Below are 21896 nucleotides of genomic sequence, written 5' to 3'. Positions count from 1 at the left end.
TGGAGACAGGGCAATATTAGACACGAGAAAAGATTGACACAAAACAGCAAGACGGCCAATCACTGAACATTCACATTTTGGCGATAACACTCGTTTAAGACTTTGAAGCAAACCAAGAACAATCTTTTACCTAACATTGTGTTCACATTCTATCATCTTATAAAGTGTATTCGAAATAAATGACAATATTCCAACATATAAAGTTGACACCAATTTGAAGGAAGAAACGAGTTGTGTGCCTCCTCCCAAGTGATTGTGTTCTACATGATATCTATAAACCATAATTCATAGGTTCACTACTAAATGCAAATCCTATGTTTAAATCACAATTCACAGAAAACTCGTATGTGTAAAGCCCCTGTCACATTTGTGTGTATATACATGTACAAGCCCGCATGAGTTGCGTATTAACATGTTTTTGGTTTAGGTTAAGTTTACAGCCGAATAAGTAATTTCTTTGGTTTGATAACTATAGACTGCTCAACGGTGGGCCAAAGTAGAGAACAACTTCCTTCCCGCAAGATTTACTTAAACCAAAAAGATGTTACTGCGGAACTCATGCGCACTTGAATATACGCACAAGTGTGACAGGGCCTTAAGTAAAGGACAACTGACTTGTTTGGGCGGTGATGTGCACCACTCCCCCGCCGGCTCCCCCCTGCCCGCCCCCGCCGCCGCTCCCGGGCAGGACGGGCTCCGTGGCGCTGCCGTACGACTGGGCCTGGTCGGCCGTCAGGAAGGCGTCGCTAGCATGTCCGCCCCTTCCACCATGGCCACCTGTAAGATTACCGTATAGAATCGTATAACCAACCTTCTTGGTATATCTAGTTTAAGCCCCGGTCACACTAAACTCACGTCGTACCTACGATGCACGTACGATGCATTTCCCGTACAACGCAGGTAAATCGCAGGTAAATCGCAGGTAAATCGTAGGTAAAATCAGCTATCGCAGAGCGTCGGGTGATGTTCAAAATTTTCCGGCGTCGTGCGATTTGTCACGTGTCGCTCATCTCATATGTGTGCACGTTTCATCTGACCTTTGCAAGATGGTGATGCCACCAGAAAGAATCAGGCTGGTGTGACTGCAGATACAGCTAAATAAAGTACAGGGAAGGCAAGCTGTAATTTTGGCAGCCCTCATCAGGGTTCTGCAAGAAAGATAGAATGCGAGAAGGCGACGGAGATGGTGGGCGAGGCCGTGGATCCAGCGGTGGACCTTACTAGGCCAATACGACACACTTTTGATTGAGTTGGCTCGAGAGTGTGGTGGGGACTACTTCAGAAACCAAAAGCAGTCGAGCGCATAGTGAGCGCTGCTATATGTTTGCATAATCTCATGAGAGAAAGCTACCCAGGCTTACAAAACAGAGACTTGGGGCCAGGGGGGCAAGTTGTCCCTGGGGCATGGAGGCAGGCCGGGATGTTTGGATGAGATGCGAAATGTGCGGGGGGGAAATGTGGCAAACATAGAGGGAAAACAGCTAAGAGTCTATCTGAAACAGTACTACAATAAACCTGTGGGTTCGTTGCCATGGCAGCACCATATGATATAGGCCGATTTGCATGTATAGATATGTGCGCTGATGATGGCTTCAGTTGTTTTTAGTTTATGACAACAGAGACGCATAAGCATAAAGATATGACTTCTAGTAACTTTATTTTTCACCCCTTAATATCAAGATATGTTAATGAAATAATCTTTACAAATCACCCTTTCACATCCGGGGCAAACTGGCTTGGACAAAATAACGTTTTGTTGCATCGCATCCTTATTCTTTTAATGTATTAGAACGCCTCCTTATTCAGTTTTGTTTTCGAATTTATAAAAAAAGTTACAGTAATTTCTCAAATCTCAAATCTTTCTCAACTCTTCATTTGTTTGAAACAACCTCACAGAAGTACATATAATTCGTACAGATACATGCACTTCTGAATTGCGTTGATCTTACATGATAACACACCTATGTACACAATATTGCCTTGAACAACCACTCAGAAGTAAAGATATAAAACGAGGGTGAAACGAAAACATTCCAACTGATCACGGAGCACAACATTTCTGTATGGTTTGATACATATCTTCAGTGGGATGTAGTGATATATGGATTTCTCTGAAAGTGAAGTGCATGTGACAGCAATTAACTGCAAAATGAAAGTTTCAGTCTTTTTAGTATCTTTCCTTCGTTAAGAGATACAGGATGATATGTTTACAACATAAAGCAATCGTTGATATCAATAAAAAAACTCAGTTCTGGTCGTCCTGCTGGTTGTGCTGCTGTTCCCGGGCGTCTGCCAGCTTCAGATAGCCGTGACACCAGAGTATAGCATACAGACGTCACGCCATAAGTCCTTGGGTAGGTTCTTCAGGGAATGAGGTCTGATCTAATTATGAACCCACGTGTATATAGCCATGAAACAATCGTATGCATCACCTGTGCGCGATACTCGATGTGACACGTGGAAAATCGTAGCCTTGAAAGCAGGCTCTTCAGCGGTTGCGCTGTACACCAGTTGCCACTGTGCTCTGGTGGCTGCACGTCTCAACAATATCGACAATATCAGGGAAAACTGAAACCATCAGAACACGGTCGAAATGTATACATTTTTCATCTCATTGGTATAAAAAGAAGGCCGTAGTGAAGTCTGTATTGGGGGCAATAAAAATCGTACGGCGACGGAGGGAAAATTTTGAACATGTTCAAAATCATCTTTAGCTGTATTTTTCGACGTAGGACGCTCGGCGATGGCTACTTTTACGTGCGATTTACCTGCGATTTACCTGCGATTGACCTAGGTACACTAAAAAAAGCCATCGTACGATGTACCTACGTTATATGTGACCACCACTTTGTATGTGTTAACTATTGCACCCGGTTTTCCCCAAACGTACGACGTACGGCGCTGTCATGACGGAAGAAACCCCATCGCAGGTACGACGTGAGTTTAGTGTGACAATAGCTTTAGTATCAAGCCTCTATCTCATTGCACTCGCGGCACGTTGCGGCGTCGCTGCGTCCTAAACTGGATTTGTGTTAACGTTATGATGGGAATATCATGCAAAACGTACCGTATAACTAGAAAGACACAAAGCGTAAAAAGATGTGTTTTTTATCGATGATATTCGTTGAGCACTTTGTCAAATCCTCCGATCGCAGCGAAGTCACCAACATGCCGCGGGTCCAGTGAGATCGGGGCTTAATTTGCTATAGTTATTGTACAGTGTAAAGTAACACAATATCAGTGTCATGATGAAGTTATTCTATTCGATTTAGAGTCACTTATCTGCAATCTGTAATTTGAGTAAATTTGTTATATATTCCGCCACAGTATGAATAATGTTAGGTGTTGAAACTTGACTTATATAGCGCTGCTACTGTTGCAGCAATGACGTAAAAAAATGTCAGCTTAATACAACATATTGTTGCTTGGTTTATTTGGGCCCAGGTTCAGTAAAATATCATGTATTTTTTTTAATACAATTTCATACATTAGCAATGATATGTATCAAAGGAACATCTGGGAAAGCGGCAAGGATTGCAAGATTTTGTTGCACACTGTCATGCGTATGGTGAGTTATTTTGATCTCATCATTTTAAACTGGCCTTCCACTACGATGGCATTAAAATCATAAGAAAACTGCTGACCGATGCACTATCTACCTTCTTACCCCGAGTAACTGTTATTTCGGCTTCTTTTGTGCGTCAGTTAGGTGTAAAGCTTTTGCTTTGTTTTTATAAGCTCAGTTACGCAAACACGATTTCTTCAAAACATTTGATAGCTCACTGAGATCAAGGGAGGCGCTATGTGTTTCTTTTCTTTCTTTTTGCACGCTTGGTGACTCTGTTTGTCGACCATCGTGTATGTATACAGTGACTAGTGTTGTGTGATTTTCTTTCCGTGCCTCGCCTGAGGGAAGTTGCAGCGAACCGTATCAACAAAATAGTTCCTGCTCCGTCACTTTTTTTACTGATATCATTATTTCCTGTTCGCCCAAAGACGCCGAGGTCTCACAACTAATGCGCAGATCATCAGTGGGTCCCAGTGCGCTCGACATATGCTACGCAATCTAGTGTGTGAAAAACAACCAAGTCTGAAAACCTTCCTTCACATTAAGTCAACAGTGCAATAGTTATGGAAGTATTGAAGCATATTCACTTTTACCTTGCGCCTCCCTGGATTTTATCATTTAGACAAGAGACTATTCAAAGTCTTGTTTTTTTAATCTATTATTCTTGTAAGAGTCTTGTGTATGAAGCGTCTATGTATATCTTTAGCTTCAGTGGTATTGTTTTTTTAGCTGGTGTCATAGAATTATGCAAACTGCTGACACACTGTTGTCAAACGGAACGTAAGAAAAACAACTTTCGCATATTCGAGTCAAAATGACACCAAAGATGAAGAATCAATACAGTCATTTGTCATCATACAGAAGTGGTTGAGATATTTCCCAAGTTAAAACGTGACAGCAAAGAGGCTGGTGAGTATGTGAATGTGGGTATAAAAAGTCCTGCATAATATTTGATACCAGTAAAAGTCTTGAATTGGTTGGGACAGCACCACCAAGAAATCATGACACCGCGAATATGCGTTTCCATATGCATTGTACCACAGAATCGCGAACTTAAAACACTACTAAAACATCATTTCCCCTCATGCCGCGAAATAAAATCCCGTGAATACACATCTATTTCCAGTATATCAGATGATATGATATATCATGAATCAAATGATATACACATTCCCTGTCTGCAAGGAGGTCAATACCACCTGTCAATCATTTAAACAAATAATCCTGCGTGAAGGTCCTTTTTCCGAAAAGACCTTACTTCTGGAGCTCCGGCGTAGTGTAGGGCAATTCTGAAGGTTTTACGATCTATTTTGTCACATATCGTTAGCGGGATGAAACTTACAGGGCGAGCGTCTTACATTTTCGCCGGTGACGTACACACAACAAAGAACAACTGCGACTCGGTACACCTGCACCACTAATCAAAAACAAATACACCGCCTCGGCTCTTTGATTTCCGAGGACTGGTCGCTACTTCAGGCTACAATTTTGTACCAGTCAGGCGACCAGACAGGATAGTGAATTGCTGTAGGACAGTCGAAAATTCGATGCGCTAGTTTTTGTCTTAGTACAAAAACCCTGAACTATGTTAACTAGCAACACAAATGAACTTCCACGCAAATCTTAGGAAGCAGTCGACCCGTAAAGTTGCTTTTGCACTCCCCGGCACACACCACCCCGCCGTTCTTCGCGGTTTACCCCTTCATAAGATAATAAAGTTACGTGCCAACTGGTGTGTATTTTCAGCTTACTTGTTTACAATCACAGCAGTCTTTGTGGCGAAGTCACCAAATAGACACCTTGCTCTGACCGTATGATGCAGCTATCCTACATTTTGCACTGCAAAACCTCAGTATACACCTGTATCGTGAATGCCGCTGGCCCAACTGATAATCACAACATAGGACTTGGACAAATCACTCGACGATCAAATACTCAGGTCCAGACTGGAAAGGTTGATGACACTGTTCCGCCTGAGTGCCTACTGAGTTACATGTTCAAGCGCGAGCACAACGGCATCTCTTACATTCTCTAATTTCTTGGTTTAGGGTTTCCCTTACCCCCCCCCCCAAAAAAAAAACACAGTCCGTGTTCAAGACGTGGAAATCTCAATCATTTCCTGTGTCCGTTCTGTGGTATTAATCTACAAGCATATGTATATTGGTTCGGCTTTGTGTGGTATACCGGATTAGCGCAGTCAAACCGATCTGTATCTGCAAACATTTCATGGGCCATTCGTCTGCCACGGCTGAGGTCAAGACACACTGACCCCGGCCGTACTTCTGCTTGGAAATTAAGAAGAGTTAAACTGACAATGTGCGGCATCCGTAACAACTTGACCCACAGTCCACTGCATGTAGACTCAATGACGTTTGTTACAAAGTAAGCGCAGCCAAACTTGAAACTTGTCCCCCACCACCCCTCCCGAAATCACAGGAATAGGTTCAAAGGTAAACAATACAGCTTTCTCTACACGTTGGGCGATACTGAGCACGTATATCCCATTTAGTGATTCATTTTCACAAGGCCCACTCAATCCGCTAATAAGCATTCCAACAGACTAATATTAATGAGGTCAACGTTCTGTAGTACGTTCACATGAAGGTTGTGATCTTCTATTTCTCGTTTACATTATAGCTACCCCTCTACACAAGCATAGCGTAACAGCAACATGTACACTTAGCCCGTGTATATGTAAAAGACCAAGCCTTAAAATGTACATTGATTAGTGCGTTCATGGATTTGTAGGTTGTAAGCCAATGTTCATTGAATCATGATATACTTCGCCGTAAATACCAGGCCAGTGCCAATACTCTTGAACCGGGTGATTTAACATATCTTAAGTCCAGTGAGGTATAAGTTCTTTTACATCACCAGGGCAACGCCCGTAAACAAACTACAGAATCAAACCCTGAAGCGTTAAGAGGAAGAGAAGGTCACGTAGTGCATATATTTGCGATCGTGTTGGCATAATATCAACAGATCTTGCGCAACCAAACACAATGTGTATAATTGGTAGTCGAACTGCGGCCTTCAATACAAATGGACGACAGTTCGAGTGCTTGTAAGTGGGGGGTGGGTACGGCTGGGGTTGGGAATGATAAGTTCCCTAGAGTAGGGTTAGCCTGCTTTGGAGGCTAAGTGTGAGGGTGGTGGAGACAAGACTAAGAAACTAGAGATTGTCAGCTATGAAAACCGAGAATGGAATGGGAGATCTATAATAAATTTGGATGCCATTTACGATGTTTTCAGTTTACACGCACACATTGTTAGTATGCTCAACTGAGTGCCTGATTTGTCGGTAACGTTAGTTCAGGGCACTGCGCCACTTGGCGGAGACATTTCACTCAGGCTGACAGGCAGACATGACTGGTATCACGTTATCCACCCCCTCAAGAAACAATCATGGCCGCAGGACAACCGTACCAGGATCATACAAATGACACTCATAGTAAATCTACAGAGCTGAACACTGCGCCAACATGTACATATCTGCAAATGACTTGATGGTTGTTCTTTCTAAGGTTAAGGAACAGGTGGTTGGTTGACCTTCTAGACATTTCCAGGGAAATCGGATACACATGTTGCTTTATGCGCGACCTCACCCACTAGCTAGAATAACTTCATCATGACCGAACGTAACCTTAGCCTACTAACGTTACGTCACATCCCTTTATACTACAGGAAGACATCGGGATAAAGAACACGTAGAAAAAAACTCTGGTCATTAGTCTCTTTGTCTTCATGAAACTACGTTACCAATATTTTGTAATCAATCCTTGAACCATGCATGTTGTTGACCTTAGTAGGCTATATGACATCATTTCTTGGCATACCCTAACATGGAAAAGTAAAGCATGTTTGTGTCAAATATATTACAAAGCTCGTATTACATATGAGGAAGTCTTATTAATTAGACTTATTAATTAATTAGCCTGAATACCATCCTCCGTAGTGACCGCTGGCTCAATGCTTGTCGCTTGGTCACTACGGAGGATGGTACTCAGGCTACTTATGAATTGAATTGGTTAGCACTTTAATCCATATAGAATATAAATATGAATTAAACGCTTGTCACATTACTCTTTGTACATGTCTATTGAATGTTGTATATGATGAGTGAGTACACACCTCCGGAAGTACCGCCCCCCGCTCCCAATCCGGCGTCGTGGATGTACCCCTGCCCGTCACTACTGATCCGTCCCCCAGACCTGACGTCTAAGGTGTTGGTCACAGTGATTCTCACGATACTTGGTTCCGCTGTTTCCAACACCAGGGTACCAGAAACAGTGAGGCTCGCCAGGCTGTAGTCGCCCGGTGGCAAGGTGCATGTTTCTCCCGCCTGGATGTTGACCGAAGTCCCTGGACTCCCAGCGGTGGGACAGGCCGAGTAGGCCCGCCCCGCAAAGCAACTCAAGACGACGAGAAGCAACAGCATTTTTCGTAATCCGCACCCTATGGCATTGTGTGCACTGCCAAGCTCTTCAGAAGTTCCCCAAACTTTACGACAAAGTCCGTGTTTACTCATCTAGCGTGGCACAGGACGCCAGCATGAGTATAAACTGCGGCCCGTCCGAGAGAAGGACGGTCTACTTCCTCCTCAGGACAGGTTTGCGCCGTAGGGCTGAGTCCGCAAACTTCGTGTCAAGAAAAGCGACTATAATTTGCTGCCAACCTGCCTCCAAGGCAAACACTCCCTGTAGTTTCTAACTCGTTGCTGTCAAAAAAAGACGTCCGCGTCTGTACACTTTTCTCAGACGTGTCCGTTTTGCTGACGTGCTCACTCGAACATAGTCACTTCGTGACAAGCTAAGCTCAACTGTCAGTGCGAGTCCGAACGCGCACGAAACTACTGCACAACAAGTGGTCGTCTCCACCTGCGCAGTGTACAAGTCACCGCGTGGCTACGTTCTTTTAAGGGTCATGTCGGAGCTAAGAAGTGGACACAACAGGGGTGGTAGGTTTTTTCAAGAGGTCTACATAACCACACATCCCATTTTCAGTGGTGGTACGACCTGTGTGTGTTGTGTTAAATGTTATAAATGATATCAAATGATCTGATATATCATTCATGAATCTAAAAAACACCTGTTCAAGTGAACAATGATGAGCAGTTCTGTACCCCCTGAAAACAAAATAGGTAGGTCCAGTCGTATGCTAATTAGTCATGATAGATTGGACCTTGCACCGGCGACTTCTAACGTTATAACTCGACGGTTTCGAAAGTTCTTTAAGAAAACAGTGAACAGATAGAACAGGTGACATATGGGTCAAGGTTTACTTTGTCCAGAATACACACATGAAGAAACAACATCAAAACAACAATACTCAAAACGTCCATGGGGCAATGTCTGATAAAAATCTACTAATTGATAGAACCTAAGGCGGTAGTGAGTGTTGTAGATTGTATATATTCTTCCCGGCACTGCCTTACTCTGATCAAATGTAAAGTTATGTTATGAAGATCAGGTAAGCTGCAAGACCATGCCTGAACGGTTTGACGGACGGTAAACAATAGCCGCGTACTGGTGACGTGACCTCATTGACCAGAGACGTAACACGTAACAACTAGGATAACTAGTCTACTGTACTACCATCTTTGGACGTTTGCCAAAGTTAGACGTCAGCAGTGAGGGGTGGATGAGACGCATACAGGCAAACACACACACACACACACACACACACACACACACACACACACACACACATACACACACACACACACACACACACACGCACGCACGCACGCACGCACGCACGCTGCTATATTTTTGACACCCCGGAAATTCATTAAGTAAAAAGGCATATGACTAATCACGATCCCCGGCACATCTAAGAAACATGCAATGTAAGGGAACAAAAATCAGGGCTTCACAACGTTATAAAGAGACTTCCTTCTGCATAAAGTTTCTCTGTGTAGCCTTTCCAAATAATGACTGATCGCTAAAACAGGGAGTGTATATAGGGCTCCTCCAATTTAAAAGAACTTATATCACCTCTTTAACAAGGTGTAGTCCGCCTATGGAGTCTCCCACCTATAACTCCTTTTATGTAGCATTACGTTATTACAAAAGTGCCAGCCGTGCACGATGACATACGCGTGAGACATCTCGACGCCCATCCTTTGCGATACAAGTGGCTTTTTTTAGGCATTTTCAAGGTTTCAGATTAAGAAAATAATAGTTGAAAAGAGGAGACACCTTTGTAGACTTGAAAATACAAAATTGTCCGGTTAAATGTTTCATGTGAACAAGGAGAAGACATGAATTGTTTTGGAAATATGAGCCCAGTACCATCACGATAAAAGGTTGGGCTAAGTTACATTCTAATGCCGAAGATTCGACAGGTGGTGCTGTCCAGCTCGTCAAGGAGAACATCTCGCCTTATCTCCAACACAACGCATCGGGGTGGGAGGGGGTTCGGTGTGCCGTTTGTCTGAGAGGTGCCATAATGGTGAGGAAACGGAGATACGAGTTGTCGGTGAGCGTTATGGTCTCCATTTCCGCCTATGCAAAATACCTAAGGCCACACCATCTTAATTTTATGGATGACATCCTCTGGAGTCCCCAAAACTAATGCGCGAGGGCGAAAAAAAGAAAAATCTAGCAAAAAAAAAAAAAGATAAACCGGAGGACTAAATAGCTGGTATTGCCAATTAAACCACAGAACACAGTGTAACAAACAAACAAGTCTTTATTTGTTGGCATTAGCTCATATTAAAGTAGCCTGGGTGCCATCCTAATTTCTACCGGGGCTCCTACACTCGCTTCCCTAATTTTTTTTTTAGGGAAGCGAGTGTAGGAGCCCCGGTAGAAATAGGATGGCACCCAGGCTTAAATATTAAAGTGCTTTTAACATGGATGATGCCTGGTTTAAAGACCCATATGTAACATTTGGCCGTTCAAAGAAAAAAATGTGTTCGGCTGTGTACACAACATCACGCCTTCAGTCAGAGCAAGTATTGTCATATCATGAACAATATACTACTGGGCTCATGAGGGGCGGCGCCCACTTCAATCGCAACGAGTCACATACATACCAGTTGTGTTGGACAATGTGAGTGTATATAGTGTATTACGACAAGCCGGCTCAATGCTGCCCCTTTGCGGCAATATGAGTCTACAAGTTTCTTCGGAGGTGATTTTTTTTTGAGAACAGGCGAAAATCAATGCGCGCGCGGATGTCATCCATAAAATTAAGTTGGTGTGGCCTAATATCTGCTTAGCACTAAACCTCCCAACGCCCACTCTCAAAGCATTAAACTAATGGTCTGTTCCAAGGTAGGGATGCTTTTCAAATAAATGTATTACATTAACAAAAGCAACTACGGTGTAAAAAGACAACGTGCATCATCAACGCAACGTAGCAGACGATTTGCTAAATTACACACCAATGCGTGATCGCGAGTTCTAGCTGCGAACGTGCAAACAATATCATTTCTAATACACCATCAGGAGGTCACCCTCCTTCCCGGAGTAAATATTCTTCGTGGTAGTGCCATATTATTTTGGAGTAAGGGGTTTTTAGCGATTTTTCTGTTCCAGGTTACTTGGTAGTGCCATATTATTTTGGAGTAAGGATTTTTAGCGGTCTTTCTGTTCCAGGTTACTTGGTGAAAAATTAGGCTGGTGCATCCAGATCACTGTTTGTGTAAAATCAAACCCCTATAGGATGTTTTCTCGGCGACTCTTCGCTTCCGGGTATCGCTCCGAGGCCGCAAACAGTGACTCGCCAATAGCATCATGGCCGATGACGTCATCGCTATGAGCTTTCGACAAACCTCGGGAGATTCAACATTGTAAAATTCTTAGTACTAGAATTTTCTTATTAATCAGATATGTTGGACCCTATGGTACGTGTTTCCTTTCTATATGTGTTGATTCAGGGAATTTTTCTTCAAAGCGGCGTCGATAAGAGCTAACCCTAAGTTCAAAATAGCCGTGACCCTGATTATTCCACAATCGTCTTCGAATATGCCAAACTTGGTCTCATTTGAAAGGTCTGTTGATCAGAACATGTAATCAGAAAATCGTTTTATCATATGTTGCTTTCTTGAGGAGTTAAAAGTCTTTAAATGTCTTAAACGCGCAATTTGATGCTAACCCTAAGTTCAAAATAGCGCATATAGCTGTAACCCTGATTATTCCACAATCGTCTTCGAATATGCTAAACTTGGCCTCATTTGAAAGGACTGTTGATCAGAACATGTAATCAGAAAACCGTATACGAAAACGGTTTTCAGATTACATGCTCTGATGAAAAGACCTTTCAAATGAGCCCAAATTCAATCCATTTGAATACACTTGTAAAATGTTCAAGGTTATGGCTATTTCTAAGTCAGGGTTAGCTCGAACTTCTCAAGGAAGCACGATATACAAAAACGGTTTACAGATTGCATGTTCTGATCAAAACATCTTTCAAATGATCCCAAGTTAGGCCGATTTGAAGACACATGTGAAATATCCAGGGTTACGTCTATTTTGAACAAAGCTGGACAAAGCATGCAAATGTTTGTACACTTTTAGGCAATCCTGTGAACAGGTACGCTGTGAAGGCGTACCTGTCGATATAGACGTGAACTGCACCCAACAGAGCCATGTAGAAACAGAGCAAATGCCGCCATCAACCTAATGTTTCAGACTAAGAAAAATAAGATCAAAAAGGCCCAAAAAAACTAGACGCCTTTGTAGACTTTAAAATACGAATAAGGCAGGTTGATGGCTCAATGTGAACAAGGGAAAATGCGAACCCACCGCCAAGAAAAAAAAGGTTGGGCTAATTTACATTTTGATGCCGAAGATTCCACAGGTGGCATGGTCCAGCTCGTCAAGAAACATATCTCAACACACTTTATCTCCATTATCTCCAACAGAACGCATCGGGTGGGAGGGGGTTCGGTGTGCCGTTTGTCTATTTAAAGAGGTGCCACAATGGTCAGGAAACGGATATACGAGTTGCCGGTGAGTGTTGTGGGGTCCATTACTAAATATCATAAGAGACTCGTCCACAGTCAATTACAAGCTAAACATCTTTTCGATGATTATATCATTCTTTTCTTTGTTGGGGTGGCCTCAGGCTGCATATGGTATCATATACCTTTTCAACGGTTTTCTCGTACAAATGTATTTGGTTGTAACGTTAATACCCGGCAAAAATAAAGTACACAGGGGTTACGTATGCAGTAAAACTGTAACGCATAGACTCTTACAATGGAGGTTGGGGAGCCCAAAATGTTGGTGCAGAGTGGAATGTAGAAAAATACATTATGTCGAGAAACACCACCAGAAAAGTTTTGAAGGCGTAGATTTTGAACCTTCTCAATTGCACATAACTTCAGTAGGACACAGTATTAACAAGAGTTCCACGACCTCATATCTCCATGAACAATTCTATTCATGCAAATGACTTACACATTTGCATGATGTATGCTTGGTCATAAACGCCTTTATCTAACTTACACATGTTGTAATATTGACAGTACTATAATTTTCCAATTAGATGAATTATGGTGCTTTTGCATTAATTATGCAAATTAGGAATTCATTTGCATAATTGGTATCTGTTGATGCTCCACTTTCCATTAACTACATATGTTACATGTATTTGAGTCTGATAATGGAAAACACTGCAAATATAGATATTCCTCATTAGCTATGCAAATTGAGTCACAATTAGCATAATTTGCACTTCATTATGTACATCTCTGTCTAAGCTACCTGCATACTAAGTATCATATTGACAGTCCTATAATTTTCCAATTAGATGAGATATGGTACTTTGGATAAATTATGCAAATTAGGAATTTATTTGCATAACTGGTATCTGTTGATGATCCACTTTCCATAAACAACATAGGTTACATGTATTTGAGTCTGATAATGGAAACACTGCAAATATAGATTTTCTTCATTAGCTATGCAAATTAAGTGCTAATTAGCATAATTTGCACTTCATTGTGTACATTTCTGTCTAAGCTACCTGTATGCTAAATATCATGGAAATCCGTCGTTCCTTTGTTCAGTTATTCTCCTTAGAAGATTTTCACGATAACGCCCCTGCAGTTCCAGAGCAAGCTGCTAGGGGGCCCAAACCTACACCACTTCTTTATTACACCACAAGCTATCTGCCACCAAAAAATCAAGATCATAGCACGTCCAGGTCAAGAGATACAAAAATTGAATTTCTGCTGCAGTACCAAGGTCACATACCAGGGGGCCCAAAATCGACCTTGAATTTCGGCTTCACAACACCTGCCCACATACCAAATATCACCGTAATCCATCAGGAGGTTCTTGAGTTATGCTGACTACAATAGTCCGGAAACACAAACACACACACACACAGACACACCAAAAACAATATCTCCATTTTTCATGGAGATAACAACACAAGGGCAGGAGCCAGGGGCAGTGAAGTTGTGCCGGTCTAGATCTGCACCTGGCAGATTAGTGCTCCAAATTGAATTGACTATTTCAACCAATAAGGTCGAGTTTAATAAATCCGTAAGTATGTTGATAAGAAGTTTATTGCAAGTTCATGCCCGTGGGCTAATTGCAAATACATGGTAAAAACATAGGGAAAAACATACCTGCGTCAGTAAACTGTGTCTGACTTTGTTGTAACAATAGGCTACTGGTACTAAATACAATTGTTGGCTATATCTAAACTAGCTGGGTTTGACTTCTTTTTCGGAAGCAGAGCTTTTTAATAGGCGCTCTCTCATTGGCTGACCGAATTAGCCCACCTTGCTAAAATGGGGTTCTTTGTAGCCTCCTTCGCAGACTTCCTATAATGGGGGCGTACATATATTGGGAGGGGGGGCAAGGTTCTCTAATGCCGGCAAGGGAGTTGTGTAGCCAAGGGAGTTGTGTAGCTGAGGGACGACCGGTCGTCCCCCGGCTACACAACTCCCTTGGCTACACAACCCCCTAGCGGCATTAGAGAACTTTGCCCCCCCCCTCCCAATATATACGCCGCCGTTATAGGAAGTTTGCGAAGGAGGCTAGGTTCTTTTAATATTCGTTCAATGTACCCCCATAGTAAATTTCAGGTCATTTAGATGTAATTCCAGAGCACAAGAGGCCCAAATGTACGTCTGATAATAGCCAAAAATCCTCAACAAAATCATTTAAACGCATAAATTTTATTTAAAAAAGGGAGAAAAAAGTATGGGGGTATGTGCTAACTCTAACTGCATACTAAATTCTAGCTCATTTGGCCTAGGGACGATGAGATGAAGCCCTTTGAAGATTTGACAGAAGAAGAAGAATGACAAAGAAACATGACCCAAAACAATATGTATCGCCAATACTATAGGTATGGGCGATACATATATAACATCAATAAGCCCATTCACGGTTCCGACTACGCGTGTGCAGTGTCAAATGTAAAGGCCCCTGAGACGTAAACAAAACCCGTCGGGGCATTGATATGCAAATTTAGACAATGTCTAGACGAGAACTGTTTACAAGCTAGGGGCCTTTACCTTTGACACTGCACATGCGTAGTCGCAACCGTGAATGGGCTTATTGCACTGTCATATAGAGAACAAGTCTATAGTTTAGTGCTTGTTTCTATATCTCCTTGTGTGTTACTGAATCAAAAGGTGTCACATCGTTTACTTGCATAGGCCAAACTTGTACAATAACAGAGTTATTGACTTGGCTTGTGAGGAGGGGACTGGCATGGGTACCAGAACATGTTACAAGTTTTATCCTCCCAATGCCTTCATGTCTTGACTATCTCTTCTATTGACATGGTATTTGGGTAGAAATATTTTCCAGTATCACTTTGTTCAAAAGTAACTAAGCTATATATTACAGCACAATCCTTCACAATGTGACTTGACCATCCACATTGATTCTTGACGTTTTCCAGTTGGAAGACGGGAGCCCTACAGAAGCAGAAGTGCCCTCGGTCTTCCCTGAGCTGGACACGAGAACTAAGAAGCACTTGAAGGAAGTGGTCCTTAGCCTGGTTTTCGCCTTTGCCGTGATGCTGGTGGCCTACCTACAGCGGGACTGGATGAGTTTCTACCAGAGGGAGGCGGTGGAACAGCTGGTGATTAGACGAGGCTCCCGCGCTAACAAACCTTTCTCTTACGTAAGATTTTACATCTCTATCTATAGAATCAAAGTATATCACAGATGCATCTACAGTACTTATCTTTTCCCTGCTGCCAAACCTCGTCACCAATAGGGAATTGATAGCCAAACGGCTACTTCAGTGTGCTTAAGGTAAATGGAGTAGTTCTTGTTCATTTCTTATCCTTTCAACAGATAAAGACGTCGTCCTCCTTCTGGACCTGGTCAGAGACTCACCTGATGGAGGCTCTGTATGACGGTGGAAACGCGTACGATAACTCCCTACAGAGAAACTCGCTCTATAAGGTGCAATGGACGAAGTTCAGACAAGAGCGAGTATCACAGGGTAATACTATGTTTTCATTACTTCGACGAACAAAAAGATCACACACCCCACCGCTTCTGATGTAAGCAATGAAAATATAGGGGGTAGCAGCCTCACAGTTGAGCTCCTGTTAACCGATTCAAGTCCCGTGGTCAGGACATCTCGGTTGGTGCTGTACCGTATTTTGGAAGGGACGTAAAATGGGGGTTAAAGGGGAAGAGCTAGCAACCCTTCAGTGTAAAGAAATAGCCTGCTACAGAAACAGCAAGGAAACTTGCTGCCCTATGTGCCACTGGGCACTACAAGGGTCTGAACAACATTCCCTGTTTTAATGTTCCTATATGCATATTATTATATTCCCCTTCCAGTGGGAAGGGGGATATATTGTTTTTGCTTGCCTGTTCTTCTTCTTCTTCTTCTTCTTTCTTCTTCTTCTGCCAAAAACCAAGTAGATGTGCGGTGGCAGCTCTACTAATGGTATTGCAGAAAGTTATATGTACCTTATGTTACAATGTACGGATGTTATATTTGAGATGTAGGTACCTATAGGAAAGGTGAATACACCTGACAATAAATTATGCTAATGAGTACCTTATTTGCATAATCTATGCATAAACTTGTATTTCCCTTACCGTAAAAGCTGCGGATGTCATCTTTGAAATGAAGGTACCTTTAGGAAAGGTGAATGCACCTGGACATAAATTATGCTAATGAGGACCTCATTTGCATAATGTATGGAAAACATGTATTTCCCTTACCGTAAAAGGTGCAGATGTCATAATTGAGATGTAGGTACCTTCAGGAAAGGTGAACACACCTGGCCATGAATTATGCTAATGAGGACCTCATTTGTATAATTTATGCATAAACTTATATTTCCCTTCCCGTAAAAGCTGCGGATGTCATCTTTAAGATGTAGGTACCTTTGGGAAAGGTGAATGCACCTGGACATAGATTATGATAATAAGGACCTAATTTGCATAATTTATGCATAAACTTCTATTTCCCTTACCGTAAAAGCTGCAGATGTCATATTTGAGATGTTGGTACCATTAGGAAAGGTCAGGAAATCTGGCCATAAATTATGCTAATGAGGACCTCATTTGCATAATTTATGCATGAACTTGAATTTTCCTTACCGTAAAAGCTATGGATGTCATATTTGAGTTGTAGGTACCTTTAGGAAAGGCGAATACACCTGGCCATAAATTATGCTAATGTGGACCTCATTTGCATAACTTAGGCATAAACTTGTATTTCCCTTACCGTGAAAGCTACGGATGTCATATTTGAGATGTAGGTACCATTAGGAAGGGTAATAAAACCTGACCATAAATTATGCTAATGAGGGCCTCGTTTGCATAATTTATGCATGTCCCTCACCGTACGATTGTCATATTTCAGATGTAGGTACCTTTAGGAGAGGTGAACACACCTGACCATAAATTATGCTAATGGCGACCTCATTTGCATAATTTATGCAGAAACTTCATAATACCCTTACAGCCGATGCTAAGGATGTCATATTTGAGGTAATGGAAGGGGAATATCCTGCATTTTCCCGAAAATGTTGCCATTCTAGTTCCTTTTATAAATGGAACAACTGACAATTATTGTGAGAACGCTGAGAATGCATCACGTATCATTCATATATCATTCTACAGATGCGCCCTTTACTATCCCTAATGACGTCCTATCGAGTACGTTTGGTCACTGCAAGGAGCCGTTCAGTTCTTACAACAAAGACTGGAGGGACTACGGAGTTGGCTGGACCCCCAAAAAGGACACCGGTCAGAACGTCACAGATCCCGGACTGTCAGCCTGGATCCATCGGACAGCAGAAGAGCTCCGAGGTCTGTCAGTATCCTGATGACTCTAAACTTCTGAAACATTCTCATTTTCTATTACCTCCGTGAAAACGTTTTTTTTGTTGGTATGTTTGTCAGTTTGTCGTGTTCAGGTAAGTTTATCACCATATGAAGTGAACGTTGACACCTGACCGAAAGTCAGGAACTCGAGGATGGCGTGAGCCCGAGAGTGGAGCATGTAATGTGTGAAATGGGCATGGTTGTGCTGTAAACATTTTCACAAACTACATATCGAATCAGGAAGCACACCTCTAGAGCAAAGAATTTGCCAATTCTGTAACTTAAATAAGGTAGATTGTAGATTGTAGTTTATATAGCAATGATAGAAATACTCTTTTGATTAAATTATGGGGACGTTTCCACACTTTCAATCTATGTCTAGAAGTGAGAAATTTATTTTCCTCCTGCGTTTTGACCATACTATAAACAAATCCATCACGTATGTTTCTAACATCACAAATAGACGAGAAGAAGCCGAACCTACGAGTTATTTTTGTTAAGAACAACAAATATTTGGATTATTTTCCCTTTTATTGTTTGTGGCTTACTTTACCACGAGGCTTTAGCTTACATCTCACATTTGAAGTAATTACGGCGGCTGTAACGTCTTACCCGTCAAAAGAAGTATACCACTTTTGCAACTTTTCCATTCCAGAGGTTTCGTTTCACGGAATACACGGAGTCTACTACGGTGGTGGTTACCAGGTGGAGCTCGGCAAGAACCGAACGGAGAGCGTTGCCATCCTCCGTACTCTCCGAGACAACAACTGGATCGACGAGAAAACCCGAGCAGTGTTCGTGCAGCTGACCTTGTACAACCCGAACTCTAACCTGATGACGACCGTGCTGTTGTCGGTGGAGTTCAGCGTGATTGGAGCGGCCTTTCCCACGCATGAAGTCCTAATCTTTCCGCCGTACTTTGGCTTCGCGGACCTGCCCATCTCTTTCCTGGTGTCTGAGATATTCCTGCTGCTGTTGTCTGGATACTTAGTATATGTTGAAGGTAAGGGTGTCCATGAGGTTATCGTTGTTATTGTTGTTGTCTACATCGTCGTCGTTATCGTCGCTGTCGTCCGTTTGTTGTAGTTGTTGTCGTCGTTGTTGTAGCTGTTGTCGTCGTTGTTGTTGTTGCTGTTGTCGTCGTCTTCGTCGTTGTTGTTGTTATTGTAGTTGCTGTCGTCTCAGTGTGGTTGTTGTTGATGAGAATTCTACCATTCTGTGCCTTTTACTAAGAGGGCTACAACATACTAGTAGAGAGATGGATTATCTGAGTGGAAATTACTTTTCCCAGTAAATATGTATTCAAGTAAGATTCTGTACTTTTTTACAGGTTGGAGGATGTACAAGATGTCCTTCCAGTACTTCAAACACTTCTGGCACATTCTGGATTCTATCATCATCGCACAAGCCTTTGGTACCTTTGGGGTCTTCTTCTACACCCAGTACGTCGCCGACGTCATCTACCATCAGATGGATGCAGTAGAGGAAGAAGGCGCATGGGGGAGCTTTGTCAACTACAGGAAAGTAGCCATTTGGTCTCAGACGTACACGTACACGCTAGGCATCCTGATCTCCCTGACCACAGTCAAACTTCTCCACCTGTTAGGCTACATTATCAACGGCGTCACGTTCTTGTCGGCTACAATGTTGGAGGCCGCCGCACCCTTGTCTGGATTCAGCGTCATTTTCCTAATATCTGTGGCAGCCTTCGCACAGATGGTGTATCTAGTGGTGGGAAACCACCTCTTCACTTATAGCACGTTCGTCGGTACCTTGCAAGAGATGCTGAACTGGATGCTGGGCGATTTCGATTACGATCAGGTGACCGACGTCTCACCTCACCTCGGTCCAGTGATGGTTTTCTTGTTCAACATCTCCTTCCAGTTTTTCCTGATGATGGTGTTCGCCACGGTTCTGTGCGAGGCCCTGGCCCTGATACGTGTGAAAGCAGAGGAAGATCCGAGAGGAGACGACCTTCCTCCTACCCTCCAGACCATCATCATGGAAGGGACCAAGTCGCTACGCATGCGCCATCATCAGGCGAAAGCAGTCAGAAAGTGCAAGGATGTGGTTGTGTACGAGTTTGAGACCAAGGATGCCACCGGTATAGAACTGCTCTGTTTTGAACAGTCCTTCGAATTCGATGGCCGCAATGGCTCGGATGTGGCTTCTGGCTGACCGGCAGCGCAGTAAACACGTGATTTATCCCTGTAGATATACAGCAGAACTTTGTGATTGGCTTCACGTAAAGAGAATATTACATATTCCTTAGAAATATATACATGATTATGCAAGTCTCTTTTGTATTGTCTTAATTGTACACTCCGTTATTGAATCTTAGATGCTTCAAAACTATATGGAAATCCTTCATAAATGACTTAGAAAATCCTTAGAAATCAATAACATTCTCCGTGGCTATCGGCGTCAGCCGACGTTGAATACTTCCCTCGATCGCGAAGTGCACGAAGTCTTGAGCTAGTGTCGCTGTCGCTCTGCATTGCTAGGCGCCTCCCTGCGAACCTATGTTAAAACGCAGATTTGTTGCGCTGTCTTGTGGTGCGAAAAAACACGTGCCTGATGAGCAGCATTTGGACTGATTGACTTGAGTCTTGTTATAAAATGATAGAACGTTTCGTTCATTTAGTACTTAAGGTTGTCAAGGCGGCTGATTGTTTCTCTCTAAGTGCTAAAAAAGTAATATATATCGTGGCGCTTATACTTCTAGTATATATTTCTGACCATTAAAGGTCCATAAATCTTCCTATTAATTATTATGACAAGGGCAATAAAACATGATGACGTCATCCATATGGTTCCAAAAACTATATTTGGAATCCTTATGTTCTTTGCTACCAATATTCAGTACAAAGCCATTTTTCTCTCACTTCTTTACTGGTAAAATAGTACGAAGTCAATTTCACTAGATTAGCCGCCCTGCAAACCTTAACCGCGTCCAAGTCGTACTGATCAGACCTTGTTCTAGATTTCTGCCCGTTGTTTTCTCGGTTAGGCGTACCCAACTTTCACTACGCTTTTTCAAAGGCCCCACACAATATATAATTATGTTGTAAAACGCTCGTTTCTTTGAAAATGAAAATAAGAATTTCACAAGTTTGGTGTGCTTTTATTTCTTCAGGATGCTACCTTGGTCTCCTATATCAAGCACGCCGGTGTCAATATCCTTTAAAGAATCTCAGTCGAGCGGCCGCTGTCTGCCAAGAAGTCAGTACTCCACAATCAACTGTTTGTACCTCCCATTATCGAGCCTCGGAACTCCTTTAATCACCCTTTTCACCCCTCTACAACAGTCCTTGTGAAACTTTATTTAGACATACCTTATCGCGGAAAAGCTTATTGTTGCGAGTCCTCCCGTAGCGTGCCATTAAGGGAGGCTTGTTTGAGTAAGACGGTAGCGTGTATGTACCGCTATTGGGACCATTTCGTGCGTGTAGAGTGCAAGTCGGCCGGGTGAGAAAGGTGTTCTGTTATGCTGCGTTCCGTTAATGCTGTCGCGTGTTGACCGCGCGCTTGTAGGTCACGCCAAATGCTAAGTATCGTCTGACCCTAATTATCTGAGTAGACGCTTTCCCTGGGTAACTACCGGAGACCCGCGGGTCACTGCATCCTCCCCCAGATCACCCCCTAAAACTTGGGTCCGACTCGGTGCCACCCCTACCCCTATACTTCCTTGGGCCCGACCTGGTGTCACCCCTAAACCTTGGCCTGTTTGGCGCGACTAACCCTGGGCCTGCCTCGAAAACTCGGGCTCGCCTCTATGACTCCAGAAAACATTGGGCTCGCCTGGATACATTGATTCTCCCAAACCAAAGTGGGATGTCGGTAGCCTCTACCAGGCTCCGTCCTATCGTTGGGAAAATAGTAGAAATCAGCCGAGGTACTCCGCTATACAGGGTAGGTCCACTATCCATTTCGAAATGGAACTTTACTGTATAGTGGACCTACCCTGTATAGCGGAGTACCTCGGCTGATTTCTACTATTTTCCCAACGATAGGACGGAGCCTGGTAGAGGCTAGGATGTCGGGTACCCGGG

At 42.9% G+C, this 21896-nt stretch overlaps 1 protein-coding gene across 3 annotated transcripts; it reads left to right on the top strand.

The window, feature by feature from the left end:
- Positions 1-9943: 9943 nt before the first annotated feature.
- Positions 9944-20138, top strand: LOC136428311 (polycystin-1-like protein 2). 3 transcript variants are annotated; one of them, XM_066417714.1, is made up of 6 exons: positions 9944-10048; positions 15446-15670; positions 15847-15997; positions 17641-17829; positions 18500-18847; positions 19175-20138. In XM_066417714.1, the coding sequence occupies exons 1-6, from the start codon at positions 10019-10021 to the stop codon at positions 20020-20022; spliced, it is 1791 nt and encodes a 596-aa protein (XP_066273811.1). In that variant the 5' UTR covers positions 9944-10018; the 3' UTR covers positions 20023-20138. The 3 variants fall into 3 exon arrangements, with proteins under 3 accessions (XP_066273811.1, XP_066273812.1, XP_066273810.1); XM_066417715.1 differs by lacking the exon at positions 9944-10048 and adding an exon at positions 12425-12528 and having other exon boundaries at positions 15446-15628; XM_066417713.1 differs by lacking the exon at positions 9944-10048 and adding an exon at positions 12425-12528.
- The last annotated feature ends 1758 nt before the right edge of the window (positions 20139-21896 follow it).

Source organism: Branchiostoma lanceolatum, chromosome 2 (assembly GCF_035083965.1).
Source record: "Branchiostoma lanceolatum isolate klBraLanc5 chromosome 2, klBraLanc5.hap2, whole genome shotgun sequence".
Taxonomy (NCBI): domain Eukaryota; kingdom Metazoa; phylum Chordata; class Leptocardii; order Amphioxiformes; family Branchiostomatidae; genus Branchiostoma; species Branchiostoma lanceolatum.
The sequence above is the reverse complement of the archived record's forward strand: the minus strand, read 5'-3'. Positions and strand labels throughout refer to the sequence as shown.

What these genes read in the sequence shown, in the direction of transcription:
- LOC136428311 (XM_066417714.1), top strand. Translation starts at nt 10,019, where the DNA reads ATGGTGAGGAAACGGAGATACGAGTTGTCG. An exon ending in AACGGAGATACGAGTTGTCG is followed by an intron (nt 10,049 to 15,445) that starts GTGAGCGTTATG and finishes GACGTTTTCCAG; the next exon opens with TTGGAAGACGGGAGCCCTAC. An exon ending in CTAACAAACCTTTCTCTTAC is followed by an intron (nt 15,671 to 15,846) that starts GTAAGATTTTAC and finishes TCCTTTCAACAG; the next exon opens with ATAAAGACGTCGTCCTCCTT.